General features: G+C 40.4%; 2 protein-coding genes across 2 annotated transcripts in view; both read right to left on the reverse strand.

Moving 5' to 3' along the window:
- myo3a (myosin IIIA) overlaps positions 1-4,372 on the reverse strand; it is a gene marked incomplete at both ends in the record, with an annotated part of 30,121 nt that extends 25,749 nt beyond the window's left edge. Inside the window, 5 exons of the mRNA XM_083995293.1 lie at positions 313-429; positions 2,202-2,298; positions 3,581-3,736; positions 3,896-3,961; positions 4,368-4,372. Of these exons, the coding sequence (XP_083851419.1) occupies positions 313-429; positions 2,202-2,298; positions 3,581-3,736; positions 3,896-3,961; positions 4,368-4,372 (441 nt within the window). The remainder of the gene's footprint in view (positions 1-312; positions 430-2,201; positions 2,299-3,580; positions 3,737-3,895; positions 3,962-4,367) is intronic.
- Positions 4,373-8,507: 4,135 nt separating this feature from the next.
- Positions 8,508-16,896, reverse strand: part of LOC311003613 (myosin-IIIa-like) — a gene marked incomplete at both ends in the record, with an annotated part of 28,004 nt that continues 19,615 nt past the window's right edge. The window contains 2 exons of the mRNA XM_083995399.1: positions 8,508-8,657; positions 11,560-11,636. Coding sequence (XP_083851525.1) covers positions 8,508-8,657; positions 11,560-11,636 — 227 coding nt within the window. The remainder of the gene's footprint in view (positions 8,658-11,559; positions 11,637-16,896) is intronic.

The following is a 16,896-nucleotide window of genomic DNA, read 5'->3' on the forward strand; positions in this document are numbered from 1 at the left end:
TCTACAATACATTATATTTTTGGCTCGGGGAAGAGAGGAATGAAAAATTGAGGCAAAGAAAAACATGATGATTGAGAGGAAAATTTAGTCAGTGAGGTATTGAAGAGAAACCGGAGCAGTGTATGTGTGTGTGTGTGTGGAAGTGGAAGTGAGGCTAAATGGGATGCAGCAGACTGAAGAACTGCAGAGGTGCTAATGAGACACGCTGGGCTACATTCAGTGCATTACTGACCAAAGCACACGTGCGTAAAAAAAACCTCAAACGCACACACACACACACACACAGATGAATGAAAGCTTTTATCCACACACCTCAGGAACGTATATCTCCATCTTATGGAAAGGATTGACGGCGATGAGGATGTCTCCCACATACGTATAAATCTGGTCTCTTGCATAGCGAGCCTGAAGATGCTCTGTGACCGTGTTCTGGGGAAGAAGAAAAAAACACACACACAACCTCTCCTTAGTTTTCAGGCATGTCATGTTTCCAGGTACTTATTACCGTCTAGATGTCTCATTATAGGAGATAACTGCATTACAATCATTATTACAACCGAGAAGTCCTTTAGCTTATGTCCTGCCTTAAGTCAAGGCCTGTGACGTCTGTTACGTCAATGTATTATCTTCATGTCACACGGTGATTAATCCCCCTGTCTCTGCGCTGCCTGGACAGGTACATCAACAGCAGCGGAGCGGCGCTGCCTCCCTCGTACTGGCAGCGCCGCTCATCTTGAAGGATGGCTGGAAATATCCGCTGGCAACTGAGGCTGCTTGTATCGTTCAATACGTCAATGCAGCGTTCATGTTTGATAAATCGCTCCGTGTTATTCGGGCAAAAGATGCTATTGTGCGTTTCTCACTGTGGTTAATCAACAGACCAACGGGGTTGATCGGGAAAGATGATACTAAATGCTCTAGTTAGCAGAAGGGGAAAACAAATCACAATCAATTTATAATAAATATTAAAACTTATTGACATCACAGGATACCTCATATGAAGATGTGCTTTTGCCAATGCAATAACTACACTGTAGAACACTGTAGGTCTTTATTTAAGGTAGTAAAGTTGCTCTATTACATTATTATTCATTGTTTATATTATTTACGCTCTCAAATACATCATGGTACTTATATGTGCCTTCTTGTTCTGTATTTGTGCTTTTATTTTGTCTACAAGTACAATAAAAAACATTTAATAAAGAAATGTTTCAATAAAAAATAAATAAACAGAGACACAAGACAATCTTTTTTTTACTTATCAATCTCCCCACATTATTTAGCAATTCTTGAGCTTTTGACTGCATCACACTACCTTTCTTTGTGAATTGTGTTTGGTTACTTTTTATTTTTCAGTGCTGTTGTTGGCTTAAAGGGGACATATTATGGAAATATCACTTTTTGAAGGCTCTTCAACATATATTTGGGTGTTTGTCTTGTCTTCTGACCCCCAAAATGCGAGAATTGACAAAAAAAAATCTATAATTTGCAGGCTCTCTAGATCGAGCTGTTCCCTCAGTTGTCTTCCAGTGATGTAACTAGTTTTCGAATTTGCATAACACCACCCCTACCTGAGACTGGTAGAAGGGGCGGGGCAAGCAGTGGCTGATTTGGATTTAAAGGGACAGGCACTGAAACCAGCCGTTCTGAACAGGGCTGTTCTGAGAGTATGAAAACAGATCTGTGATGTTTGATCCTTGGGGGATTTTGACCGAAGCATGTCACGGACATGTCTTTAAGACACCTGAGAACTATTTTAATTTGTGGAAAAGGGGCAGAATATGTCTCCTTTAAGTTAAGATTACCTCTGTTTAAAGGGGCCAAGGACAAACTGAATCTCAGCTTTGAAACTCCATCCATTGAGATCATGTAACGTAGTCGAAAGCTCCAGAAAAGCTAGTGGTGAGAATATTTTGACGACTGAACTCCAAAGAACTAATTTCACTTTTTTGAAATATGAGATCCACGTTTGTTTTCTTTCATAGCCCAGGAAACCATGTTCTTTGTAATGACACATATTTAAAGTTGCATCTGACAGGTGGTTGTGCTGTTTCTATTATGATGATAATTTAATGTATCTACCACAATGATGGTTTTCTTCCTCAGGAACCACCATTTTCTTGTTGTTTGTTATTGAGATGTATAGTTGCATAAACCATCACCTTATTCCAGGAAGACATAAGACTGAGTTTTTGTCTCACCTCATCAAGCACTTCTAGGATGGCGAGGTCGTCCACCTCATCTGGGTCGTTCGGCGACTTCATGTGGCTTCCTTTTTTAGTGTGGATGCGTTCATGCCTGGAATTCACAGGACGCACAACCAAGCCTCTTACTAAAGCAGCGTATGTTACCTTTAACTAGACAAAGATTTACATATAAGTACTCTATAACATAAATGGAGGGTAAAAAGGACCATCAGTATACACTTCACTCAGCACATTATAGAAGAAATTATCCCTAGGAGGCCTCTCTTGTTTTAAATATTTACTCCTGAAGACATGGCTGCTGAATTTTATGGCTAATATCTGCACTGGCTACTGAGATAAATCATTTTTCAATCGTAGCTAAAATAAATCTGGAGTCATCAAAATGCACCAAAATAGCAGATTTAGTGGGGCATTCAAAATGACTGCACCACTATGATAAACTCATTGTTTCTACTGTCAGAATGTATGATTACATCTGATTACCAGCCACATCCAAAAAAAAAAAAAAAAGTATCATTATCCAGTTGATGATGGTGGTAATTTGCCCTGGTGATTGCAATAAATCTCTGCTAAAAGTCCATTTGTCTGAAAGTTAATGACGAATGTCGACGGGGCTCAGAGCTCATAGACTGCGGTCGTTTGGTGTCGTGGTCCGAGGATGATGGGACGTTACAGAAAATCGTGATAACAACATGACTCAGGAAACAAGACAACAATGCTAACAATGGCAGCATGTAAACAGTCTGAAACCAGCCCACGTGGTCGACCGCAAATACATGCGCCATCACAAACTACGACAAAAGCTCTGGCCGAGACAACTGGAACACTAAAATAAAATAAAAAAGCTGCTTTGCATCTACTCCTACTGTGACATAAAGGTCATATATATGCATGTGTTACCTGTCATTACTGTCTGTGCCTCTGTCTGTCTTTCCATGATGGCTTAAAACGACAGAAATAGGATTAACATTTCATGACTGTATGGGTGAAACACTTTTTCTGGGCCAACATCTTGGCTCATGTGACTCATGTGATGTTGCCGCCTGCACGTCAAGTGAAGCCGGAGCAGGATTGAGCAGTTGTTTATGTGAGGGTGACAGGGCTTGTAAAACATCCAGTGAGAGGGGGGTGTGGGTGGGTGGGGAGGGGGGGTAATTTGGATTATACTGCCTGCAAAAGTTAAGCTGCAGCCCGGCGAAGACAACCCTCTGACAGGGGAGGAAGTTTTTTTTTCTGGCTCTCAACCACTTTTAATGGTGAGTTAATATTCTGCATGAGCTGCAAGAAAAGCAGCACAACTTCCACCATGTTACAGATACACATGGAAATGTGAGGTATAAGGAAAGGAGACATGCACGTCAATAGGACAGTACCTTGTTTTTTCAATGACTCCGATTTGTTGGTTCAGATCGATGAGTTCGATCAGTTGCTTCGTCAGTATTTTCTCTCTGCCAACGATCTGCTTGATGAACACATGCTGGAGCAGGTCGAGCACATTTAGTCTCAGCTCAAAGTCCTTAATCAGACATCTGTGGGAAGGAGGGAGGAAGAAGAAGAAAGAAAAGATAGGAGGAGTGCGATGCATTTGTTGGATTTATGTTCAAAGCATCTGGTTTTGTACTATTAGTGGAGATATTTGTTATTCACAGAGGCATTCATTACAAAATGCACAAAGCCTCCACACTCACTTGCAGATGAAGTCATTAAAGTTGTCTGACCAGAGCTCGGGCTGGTGGAGAGTGGGCGGAGGGTTTCTGTTGAAAGGAAGGAATGGGAAAAAAGATAAATGGAGTGATAAGAAAGACGAGATGAGATTTACACAGCCAGGGCCGGAGAACAAAAGGCCGAGGTGCAGAGCGGAACAATGGAGTGAAACTGTTAGTCATCAAATCACATCCAGAGATGTTTCTGTGATGGCACGAGGCAGCTGGGTGGTATCGACACAACTGACAAGAAAGTAACAGTCAATAAGTCCAGGTATGATACACAGTGATGGGAATAACAGCCTTATGAAATAAGGGCACTACGTTTTTCAGTAACGAGTAAAAAAAAAAGTTACTATCTCCCCCGTTATAATGACGCTGCCTTCCTGACAATAAAATTCGCCGTATCTTGACTCAAGAAGTCCCATCGCAACATAATACACCCATGAAAGTGTACGTCATATATACTTTTTTTGGTTACACTTTACTTGAAGGTACCGTCATAAGACTGACATGACACAGTCATGAACGTGTCATAAACATTATGTCAATGTCATAACGTTGTCATTAAGTGTCATTCGGTTTTTGTAGGGTTAGGTTTAGGGTTATGGTTAGGGTTAACTGAATGACACTTAATGACAACGTTATGACATTGACATAATGTTTATGACACGTTCATGACTGTGTCATGTCAGTCTTATGACGGTACCTTCAAGTAAAGTGTTACCCTTTTTTTTCAGTCCATAAACTAGTCTGAAAAAAAAGCTGTTTATCTGGAACCAACCAACAGTTGGTTAGTTCCAGATATAAAACGGAAAGGTGAAATCCAGCGATCTGATTGGTTGTTAACCGTGATATAATTAGCACAGCTGCTATTCTAAAGCCTTATCACAGCATAGGCTATCACTTCGCGTCAGCTATCATGACTGGTATGAATGGAAGTTTGTTGTCATGTATCCATGGCAACGTACTGTTGCAGTCGGTAGCAAAAGACTGTCGTGATATTGCTTCAATAAACGGGAGGTCAGGGTTATGGTTTGGGGGTTTGGGGGGCGAGTCCAAGTAATTTGACATATTTGAACATTTTATAAAAAAAAACGAAATAGTTACTTTTCCAGGTAGTAAGTCACTTACTAACTCAGTTACCTTTTTGGGGAAAGAAACTAGCAACTATAACTAATTACTTTTTAACATGTAACATACCCAATACTGGATGTACATAACCAGAACCTATACTGTAAGCTGGATGTTTCTCTTGTAACAGCTGCATTCAAAGACACACACAGTGTTAAGAGGTCAACAGTAACGGGGCCTCACAGCGGGGGAACAACGGAGCCAATTTGCTATAATTCTTTGTGCGGCTGTAACCTTTTTACAAGTGGGTTCCTGGCAAGTGGTGGGAAAGTCGATGTTGCCTTCTATTACACCAGCGCCTTTTTTCATGTTGGTGCTGACAGCAATAAATTGTTGTAATGAGAGGCCATACATCTCCTGTTTTATCACATTACATGAACAATATAGACAGCAAATGCCGACAATTGCTGTGACCATTAAATTGCGTTTCTTACCCCGAAGACAAACAGGAGCTTGTGGAGCTTTAAATATGACAACATTTTGGTTTTTAGGATATTATTTTGCTGTAAAGAAAATGAGGACATATGGAAATGATACATTCTTAGAATATTTAAGTTTTTTCTTGTCGTAAGTTCACATTCTTACTGGATGGGAGGCTAATGTAAATCATCTCAGTTGCACATAATGAAGGATAAGAGCTCAGTGCTTTACACGTGTGCATAATGAGGAGAGGATTTTTAATCTTTAACCTGCTCCCGAGAGTGATGCTTTGAGCAGGGAAATTGTTTTTACCTCTGCACAGAAGCCTGCTATCATCATCCCTGCCTCTCTAAGTGCATGTCTGTCTTTCTGCTGAAATACAGGCTGAAAGGCAAAGACAGAGAATCTCTCTTTATGTATCTAAAATTCACTTTGTTTACCTGTGTCTCTCTCTCTCTCTCTCTCTCTCTCTCTCTCTCTCTCTTTTTGTTTTTTTATTTACTTTGGACTATGTTTAATTGCTGAATGTTAGAAGATAATAGGCTGTTGTATGCTGTTCTCTGTGTAGACGACTGTCTGACCCTAACCAGCTAACTACTGTAACTTTCTACAGCAAATGTAAGACCAAACAGAGACCAAAGTGGTAGCACTAGCTTACGTGACTAGTCCCAGCTCCCTCACTTGTTAACCAACTGGCCTCAGTTTTATTTGCACCAAATGTTATCTGCATGATTTTCCCTGAGTATTTTTCTGTGATTCACCTGCAGTCCTGTCCACTACAGTTCACGATGACTGATAAAACGAGGAAAAAGCTGCACAAAACAATGCTACTGTTTCCTAATTCAGCTAATGAAGACTAATTTGGCTGATAAAGACTATTAGGACTGTGTCAGGGAGATTGAAATCAACCTATAAGCTGTGGTGAACATGTATAGTTATTTTCACGTTAGAATGGCATCCTAAATTCTGTTATTTAAACCCACAATGAAGGCAAAGCAGAGACTTATTTCTGAGGGTTAAAGCAGCTGCTTATTTTCAACATCATAATTTCTATACATACAGTAAACACAGTGGGGGGAGGATAAGGTTCATCTGTTACTGAGGCCTTAGGCTTACAAACACTGACATGGTACTACAGAAACAATTATTGTGAACTTACAGTACTGTATGCATAAAATCAGAGCTGTAAACAACAGTACTGGTTTTGGGCATTTTAAACCAGATCAAAATGGGTATTTCTTTGCGTAACGATCTGATCTTTCTATTTGAGCAGCCTAGATTAAATAAGATAAGGTGTGGTTCAACCGATGCCTTCATCATGTCTCTTTCCTGGACTGCTTGACAAATGAACCCCGAGTAGAGAGAGGAGGGAGGTGAGGAGTGTGAACAGAGAGCCTGAAGCTCTGGCTGCAGCAGTCACAAAGATTCAGAGGAGGCTGTGTGATGGCTCCTGTGGAGCACGACCCCGAGAGCAAACACACAAGACAGCTATGTCACAGAAGCTGTGTGTGTGTGTGGGTGTAAGGCACACATCATGCAGTGATGGACAAAGTGCTGTGCCGTTAAGATGACAGTGGCGGTAAGTGCTTATGCAGCTCTCACACTGGAATCAGCAGAAGATAAACAATTACATTTCACCTTCAGCCCACAATACGCAGACCAGAAAAGGGTGGCTGTGCTCTCTCTCTCTCTCTCTCCCCCGGCCCCCTAACCCAGGACGAATGCGATCGGTGCCAGGGGGGGGAGGGGTTTATGGATAAGCCCCTGGCAGCAGGAAAAAAAAGCCATTTGAAATGAAAAGACTGTACTTTGTCTGGTGACAGTCTGTGTGGAGAGGCAAATCACTGTATTGGGGAGCAGAAGCTGGCTTCTGTGGATTGCACTACAAGCACTATGAATTACCCGGTCTTTACATTCCTCTCTGCCTGTAGAGGAGGGATGTAATGAAAACATACCCACCGCTGTCTGATGGGTTTTTATCAGTGTAGTGAAATTGTGAAAACAATAACTTGTTTTAGCTCAGCTGCTGAAACACAGGTTGTACAGGTTGTATCTTTAGAAAGCATTGCTGCCTTTGTTGAAGCAAATGCCTTTTCCCTGATGGTGTAAATTCCAGTTAGATGTTTGCATATAATATCTGTTGTGGCCATTTGCTGCTGGATCACTATAATATGTGCCTGCCATTTTCAAAATGCTATGATGTTTTTTTAGCTCACAGGCTGTAATTAAGAAGGCACCACCATCAGTGTCACTAATCATCTCTACCAAAAACAGACAGAAAATACATGTGGTTAGTAATAAATGACAGCAATAAATTACATTTAGTCACAATAAGGCCTCCAGAGTTTTATAAAATCAAAGTCAAGTGTGTCAGTATGTCAGTCAGTTTTATTTACTAAATATGCAATGGATTCCAACTTTTAGTTTATGTGCAACTTCCAACTACTCAATGAAACCTAAAAGCAGAATATGAAGAACCAGATAGAAAAGCTCTGATTCCATTGAATGCACAGTAGCTAACTGATGATAAGGGCTGTCACATCAGAGCAGGAACTTGATCAGCATCAAGGTTTAAGTAGGATAACTCTACAATTAAAGATCAGCTACACGTCAAAATCTTTTAAAGGGATAGTTCAACATTTTGGCAAATTCGCAAAATCAAATTCGTGAAATCACTCCACCCACCAGCCGTGTCTGAAACGTAGTTCCGGCTATGCATTTGCCTCGAAAACACCGTCGTAATGTTGCATTATTATTTCATAGCGTGGTGAATGTGCAGGTCACAACTTCTCCACGTGAGAGTTTTGGAGTTGTTGGATTGTGTATTTGATGAGTTTTGAGGGACAGGGGACCTGTACCGTTCACCTCCATTGTGTTCACTGAGCAGCTCACGTCTCTGCCCCACAGATCTCAAAACAACATGCACCGATAATTAAAGGTAATGAACCTACTGCTATGACTATAGGGGTTATGGCAATAGGCGACTTTGCCAAAATGTTGAACTATCCCTTTACTGATGAGGATTGATTGCTGTGTTGATTGCTCACCTGGGTATTTTGAAAAGAGCTCTCATTGGATGGAGGTCAGAGAGGGGCGGGTCTCCATCTCCCAGCTCTATGGCAGTGATGCCCAGGGACCAAACGTCACAACGAGCATCGTAGGTGGAGTCCAGCTGCTGCTCACACGCTATGACCTGGAGGACACAATCCAAAGAGAAACAGTTCGAAAAAGCCAAAAGTTAACAATCAAAAAACATCTCTAGTGTATTATCTCTATTAATCTCTTTGGCCGCAAAGGTTCCGCCTATTATCTGATCAAAACATTATTAAACCTTTGTTTTGGAACTCACACTGTTCAGAAAATCTCCATTTCTTTTATCGCTACACCAACAGAGTATCAGAACTGGAGATCAAAGTTTTGATCTTCTGTTATACACAGACTTGTGGTGTGGGGACTGGAGTTTGGGCCAAATTCTCCACGTAAACACATGTACACACACACACAATAAAGCAAACAAGCATCTAACAGAGTAAAATGTCATTTATGGAGTTGTCCAATATCAAAGACAGCGATTACAACAGAGGCGGGACTCTAAACATCATCTGCTGTGGGAAATATGGCAACACACACACACACACACAGCACAAAGTCTATCGTCGGTGTCCTGAGGGCAACATGGTAACCAATCAACAATATGAATCATCTGAGTGGGTGGTGTGTGCACACATAACTACACACGCACACACACAAACACACCAACAAAATAAAAACATTCACCATTCCTGTCAAATGTCTGACATCAGTGTATATTGATATACTGTTGCCAATTCTCAGTGGGCATGTACTGGATTTACACACATACACAAGACAAGCAGGAAAATCATTGCCAGATGACAAATACGACACCTTCACACACAAAGTGCACACACACAAAGACTCCTTTGTGGTAAAACTAAATGAAAAGTGTCACTATTCTGTCAATGTGAACATGAAAAAAATATGTCCTCATCTTGATTATTTGTCAAAAAGAAAAGTTTAACTTAAAATGTTATTAAAACGGTTCCACCAAAAGACACATACACATATTTAATAAATGTTATATTACATGCACCTAAAAAACAGAGCTCATCCAAAATGGGACATTTTAAGAGGAAACTTACATAACCAAATCTTCTTTGGTAAGAAAGTGAGAGAGTGTCTGTATTAATCCAGTGCTGTATATAATCCAGTCCACAGTCTCTGTGTTCACAAAAAACCTCTCAAAACAGTCAGAAAAACTCTTTTCGTGTACTATTACCGCAGATCATTGTTTACAAATGTGACTCTCGGCATCAAAAAGCCTCTCGAGCAAAGACTTTATACTCTGTAGTCCACCCAAGACCAGTCTGTTCCCACAACTCTTTGATGAGGAACATCTTACACAAATGACATTAAAATCCTCAAGGACCTGGAGTCCTGAGCATGTCACGCTGTGTGTATCCTGATTCTCAATTTGCACACAATGCAAAGCTCATGTAAAAATGTCCACTTTGATTGGATGAAGGAAGGTCAATCTGAGAGGGGCAACATTAACTGTGGGAGGTCACACATGAAAAACTGCTGCAGGTGCAACAGATACAGACTGTAAGGACAGATATAGAGTGTAAGGTTACCAGTTATCAACATGTTGGCTGCTGATGCTTTATTTATCTAATGTTATCTTGATCTGTGCAGCGCAGAGGTTGAGAGTGCAGACGGGTGGCTAAGAGACGTTTCTATGGGTTGAGGCTTTGCTGAGGAGTTCAGTTTTTATGAAAAATAAATTTAATGTGTCCACTTTATAACCTGAACTCTCACTGAACATTTTGTCCTAACTTTCATGTGGTGCAAATGCTGTTGCTGCAGAAGAGGTTGTTGAACATTATTCACAGTTAATCACAGAATATCTGATATCTTAACTAATCTTGATAATGCATGATATAAAGGTCTGATAATCTTTCTAATTCCAGATCTTTTAGAACCTCTGATTTTCTTTTTTTCCTTCATTTTCAAACCTTTGCAAACTTATCTTTAGCCCCTGCAGAAAATGTTTCATGGAATAGTAACTTTTACTGTGGAAAATTGTTTCTCTTTACCTTTAATTGTTCAGGTCAAACTGAGGCCTCTGCTAACTTCAGTTTTGCTACACACTCATTACATCATTATAGCTTTTATGTCTTTCACCATGTTGCTTTATTATAATCCTATATGTCTTTTTATTGTGTCAGTATCCACTGTATGCGTTTTATCGTTTCCTTTGTCTTTTCTATATCATTTAATGCATATTGAGTCTAAGCCTAGCATATTAAATGTGCTATATAAATAAATTACTTACACACACACACCTCGAAAAAAGCTCCAAACCCTTCCTGTACACACTGTAAGGACACACTACTCCCACTACAGTGGTAATAAACACTGGCATTGATTGTAATTCATCTCTAGAATCTCTACTGAATTAAACATGGAACCATGTGTTAACAACATGACTAATAAAACAGATATTTCATGGACTGTCTGTTGAAATGTGTGCATTCATTTACAGGTCTATACAGATGAGGGCATAAATAACAGATTGTGTTTAGCTGAGATATGCAGCAACACATGCAGCTACTTCACTGCTGTGTAACTGCAGTGAGAGGACAGGACACCTCTACAGAAAGACACTCTCAAAAGACGTGACATTGTCTCTCCAAATCAGCTCCAGTCAGATGAATCGGGAGCAGGAGACGACTTCACGTTATATCGTCCCTTATACAACACGGGAAAAAAAGTTAACCTACCATAAAAAGTAAAGGATAAGGGGATGTGATTATGTACCGGTGTGAATGATCACTTCTTGATGTGTACTTTTTTAGAGCCTATATGTAGTGCTGGTGCAGTGAGCCATGATTAGATCGCAGATGAATGATGGAGGCTGCCCATTCCATTTTCCCACGCACATTGTATTTGACAGTGTTATCTCTTTGATGATTATTAACTGTGGCCCACTGGGATCTGCTCCAGGCTAATGTAGTGGAAAGGGAGCGGGCCAGAGGAGCATTTATGGGCTGTTTTTTTTTTCTTTTTTACTGTACCTCAGGAGCCATCCAGAAGGGAGTTCCGACAGAGGTGTTCCTCCTCAGACGGGTATTTGTCAGCTGAGCCGAAACACCTGCAGGGATGAGAATACACATTTTAGCCCAGTGTTTGTCAACCTGGGGGTCGGGACCCCACGTGGGGTCGCCTGGATTTCAAATGGGGTCGCCTGAAATGTCAAGTAATTGAAAAAAAAAAAGAATACTGATAAAAACATTTTGGTAACACTTTATTTGACGCCCATCTCTATAACGCATTATAACCAGACTTATAATGAGTTATAATGCCGTTATAGCACTGTAGAACTATAGTTATAAACACTCATAAGTAATCATAATCCTTTATAACAACAATCATAACACACTATAAAGCATTTTATCATGACTTATAAGGTCAGATATTATAATAAGCTGTAACTGTTAGTAACTGGCTGACAATGCCCACATCAATAATGCATTTTAGATATAGTTATAATGTGTTATAATTGGCTCATAAATGTGTATAACTATCATTATAAACACTCATAAATGATCACAAGACTTTATAACAATAAGCATAACACATCATAGAGCATTTCATAATGGCTTATAAGGTCAAGTATTATAATAGAGTTATAATGCTCTATAATGTGTTATGCTTATTGTTATAAAGCCTTGTGATAATTTATGAGTGTTTATAATGATAGTTATACACATTTATGAGCCAATTATAACACATTATAACTATATTTATAATGCATTATTGATGTGGGCATTGTCAGCCAGTTACTAACAATTAGCTATAACATATTATAATATATATGACCTTATAAGTCAAGTGTTACCTTTTTTTTTACTACTTATTATTCTTTTTAAAAACACCACACACAATCTTAAGCAACTGTATTCTATACTTTCTCTTTCTTGAATATAAATCGAGTTCAAATAAACTGCAGCATATAAAAATATCTGAGCTGGCGCATCTTGACGGTCGCCAGAAATTTGTGATGTCAAAATGGGGTCACGAGCCAAAAAAGGTTGAAATGGGAACCACTGCTTTAGCCATTACATCCTCTCACAGGATTCAGTTGAGACAATTTGCACTTGCTCTCAATAACTTCCTTGACATATGTTCTTTTTTCCCTTAAAGATCAGACTGGCTGGTAAAAGTGACGATCTGTGCAAAGGGAAACAGTAAACAGCAAACAGCAGGGGGCTGCTCAGCTGTTAGGAGGCGCAATGGCTCTTGTTGTGTACCACTGATAGAGCTGTCACTACAGTGACAGGAAGAAAAAACAAAGCACACACATGTACACACCCACATGCAGTAGCATCAAGCTCCTATGTTTTTGTTTTACTTTCCTCCGAATGATGGATCGCTTTGAATTACAAATTCTTCTGTCACTGCAGGGGGAACGTGGGCTTACTGGGCATTTCAAGAACAAGATTTGAATACAGTTCAACTTTAAAAAGGCTGTGGCAGCTGGAGACGACAGTTCACCTTCTCTCAGAAGATATTAGAAGATTTATTAGCTTCACGTTGGCTTTTATCTGCCTATGTAACAAGAGGACAAAGTCATCTTTGGATATTCAAGGCGGAGGTGGATTAAATTCAGCAGAATTGGAGAGAGAGAGAAAGAGAGGGGGCACGTGTGTCCTTATACGAGTGTGTTCATGTGCATTGAAAAGCTCGACAAGGAACATGCTGACCCACAATCGTGACTTCAGTCCAGTCCAGACGAATCAGCGTTACGCCACGCTGCAGTGTGTCCCTGGGCTGGCTCAGCCCAAGCACAGAAAAGCACGGCCCCGAGACAAAAGCGGGCCACCAACAAATAAAAAGGTGATGCAGCTACAGAGCTTCACTGTCTTTGTCCTGCACGTTATGTTATTTGTGCAGCAGTGAACAAATATGAAGCATATGAAGAGGAAATCTGTGGACAAAATCTATGTAATGTGTTCAAAACATGAAACGTGTGCTCAGAAACATGAAAAAATGAAACTGTTTAGAGGACATTGAGTGCTTCTGACAGCATCAGCAACTGTTTCCTGTAAAAGCTCATCCTGTGCGCCTGTTTCTTGATGACTACATGGCTGCGGTGTACAGTACAGTACAGTAACAGTAACACACTGATTTTTCTGTTGGTGCTGGTGGGATAAAGCCGAGGGGTGGAGAGAAACGCCAGCGTGAGCAGCGCAGAGGAAAAAACTGTTCCGTGGCAAATCATTCAAAGGGATTAGAATGATGTGCAGGTGGGGATATATGCATGAGGCTGACACACACACACACACACACACACACACACACAAACACACTCACATGCTGTCACCAAATCATAAAGCTGCTACACAGTTACGCAAACCGAACAACCCAACAGTTTCACATGGATGCAGAAAACAGGAAACCTAACCTTACCTTAACATTAAATGTATCTATTTCTGTAAAATCTATGTGGGTGTGTATGTATATGTGTAGCTGGTATGTATAGGTACAGGTACATGTGAGGCCTATGGGCACGCATGTGTGTATGTTTGTGCATGTAGGTACATATATGTGCAAATATTCCACTGATATTCCACTTTTTCACTTATTTCACCTTCATTTTCTCCAGTTCTGTTTGTATTCTGTGTTTTTTCTTTTGTTAAAGGTACATTGTGTAGGAATTACTCCCATCTAGCGTCGCAAGCAACTCAATCGTATTTTTCATGCTGCATTCACGTGAAATTGGGCAGACGGCAGACGGAACGACAGCCGCTGCACGTAACAGCATAAACAAGCCTTTATGTAAACAAGTGGTCCGTCAGCACGAGGCAAAACAATACACGTGACAATATGTTGTCATGGCGATGTCGTATTGTTTACCTGACCCACGTTTTACCGGCTTTCTCTCGACTTCTGTGACTAAAATGACATCTGGTTTGTTACCGACTGCCGTCTGTCCGACTGCAGGTGAATGCAGCATCAGTGAACGAAATAATCGATTTTCATGAATAGATAACAGGAGAAGTTACACAATGTCCCTTTAAAAAAAAAAAAAAAAAACAGGAAACCAAACTGCCAAAGAAAATTCACAATGATTTGATAAAAGTTATGGTCACACACATGTCTTCTATAATATATGTGAGGTATATCTGAGGGTACAGAAATAAAGAGCCCCATTTTAAAGCTCTCACTGCCCCTCTCTTTCCACTACATTAGCCCCGAGCAGAGCCTGGTGGGCCACACTTAATAATCATCAGAGATAACGCTGTCAATTAGAATATTCATGAGAGACCCATGAACGAGCGGCTTCTCTCATTCTTCCGCTGCTCCTTTTTTCTTTGGGTCCATCTCTTTGCTATTTTGTTTCTCTGCTGGTGATGAGTCACTGCGGGGGTTTTATCTCCTCAGCTGCTTAGTGTAGCGTGCGCCCCTCCACATGAAAAACCATTAATCCCAGCGTGACGCAGTGGCTGCACGTAGCGTTGATGCAGGCACGAGTCGGGGGCCGTCTTTCGCCTCTTTCGTCACTCGCACAAGTTGGGTTCCTTTCTGAACACAGCTACTCCTGTTTTTTTCGTCATAGCCGGTATCTGATTCAAACTTGAGCTGTCAGCGATGCTAAATACTCGCAGCCTTTTTTTCCCCATAAGCAGGAGCAGACACTCTAGACCTTTGCTCTTTCAGTGCTGCCAAATTCCTAAACAGGCAAACACTTCACTAGCAGATGATGACACAGTCCACATCTTATCTGCTCTGGTTTGCTGCCACCTTTCATTTCAGGTGAATAATGTGACATTTACTAAGTGTAACAGAAAACGGGTGAATTCAGACTTCTGAATTTAAATGCAGGTCACATGCTGTATGTGCTGCATGTCTGATAATACTTTTTTTCAGCAAAATTGCATCAGCTACAAATAGAGCCGAAATAAAAAGAGAGCAGCTCTGTCACTGCAGCCTACTCACACAGTGCTCAGAGCTCAGAGCTAAATAAGCTAAGAACAAACTAACATGTTCACAATGACATGCTAACATATTCATGTTTAGTAGGTTTTACTTTAGTATGCTAAGTACAGCTGAGGTTGATGGGAACTAGTTCTGTTGATATTTTGAAACTAATATCATACAATTTGCTTCATCGATCAGATTATTGAACAGCTGATCTAGTCTGGCCTGTATGTTAGTTAGGGTGTGTGTGTTGGAAAAATAAAGTTCTTTGAAGTTGAACTTGAAGTTAATGATGGTAAATGAAAATTGAATGGATGTCTGAACCAATATTTGAGGCATCAATTTGTCAAAAAAAATTTCAGAACCACAAAAGTGGCTTGTAAACCTATAGGAAGAGTCAGAGGATCGTCAAATCTTGTGACCATGAAAGTCAGTACATAGTTGTATGGTCTTCCATTAACTTATTGAAGTTGCATTATAGTTGCATGATGTTATTGCTAGACGGAAATCAACCTAAGGTCTCTAAAACATCATAATTAAAGTTATGATGAATCAACTTTAAAGCAGAAGTAAGTGATATATTTGTGTTAATATAAGTCTTAAATAGTTATATCTTCCGACAGCAATCACTTACATAGAGTGTTTGGTCTGAAACACGGGTCTGTCAGTCACTCTGCTCTGCTCTGAGCCGAAGAGAAAACATTTATCGTATCCTACAGTTTTTATCCAATGAGGAGAGAGAACGGCATGCAGGGCTGTGTGTGCAGCCGAGGGACGCCGTGAATGTGGTGACGTAGCGACGAGGACTGTTATGGTGCGTTCAAGGAAACTCGTATTTTTCCGACCGTGAAGTGGTACCAGTTCGATCTGGTACGAGTTCACCGGTCGGAAGTTACGAGTGGCCGTTATAGTGACTTTCACCGGTAAAACAGGTCGGAAAAACAAAAGTGGGTTGCCTGGAACGCTACAAAGTCGTAAGTTGTGACTTGAAGCTGTAATTTACGATTTCAAAAGCCTGCCTGGAACGCAGCATTAGCGAAAACGACCGGACCACTTACTTCTGCTTTAATGCAATGTAATGACTTTCTTCCTGGTGTTGTGTCACAACATGTAGCTCAAACCTTTCCCATAACTCCAACAATGTTTTTATGTAATAAATTCTTTCCAGACACCGTACCCCTTCCTATCATGAACATTTATTACAAATCCAGCCACAGAATGTGGATACTTGATAAGATGCTCTGAAGTGAACAATAGGACTGCAGAAGTTAGATGTTGCTTGTGAGGCCTGGATTCTAATCACTTAGCAGTATCTTCTGTGAGAGCTTTTACTGCACATTCGTTGCTGTAATGGTGGTGAAAGTTTCAAAAATATCTAATTAATCATTCTTTCGATTACTGAATACCATTTCTAACAAAGTACAAATGTA

Source organism: Trachurus trachurus (assembly GCF_905171665.1).
Source record: "Trachurus trachurus genome assembly, chromosome: 20".
Lineage (NCBI taxonomy): Eukaryota > Metazoa > Chordata > Actinopteri > Carangiformes > Carangidae > Trachurus > Trachurus trachurus.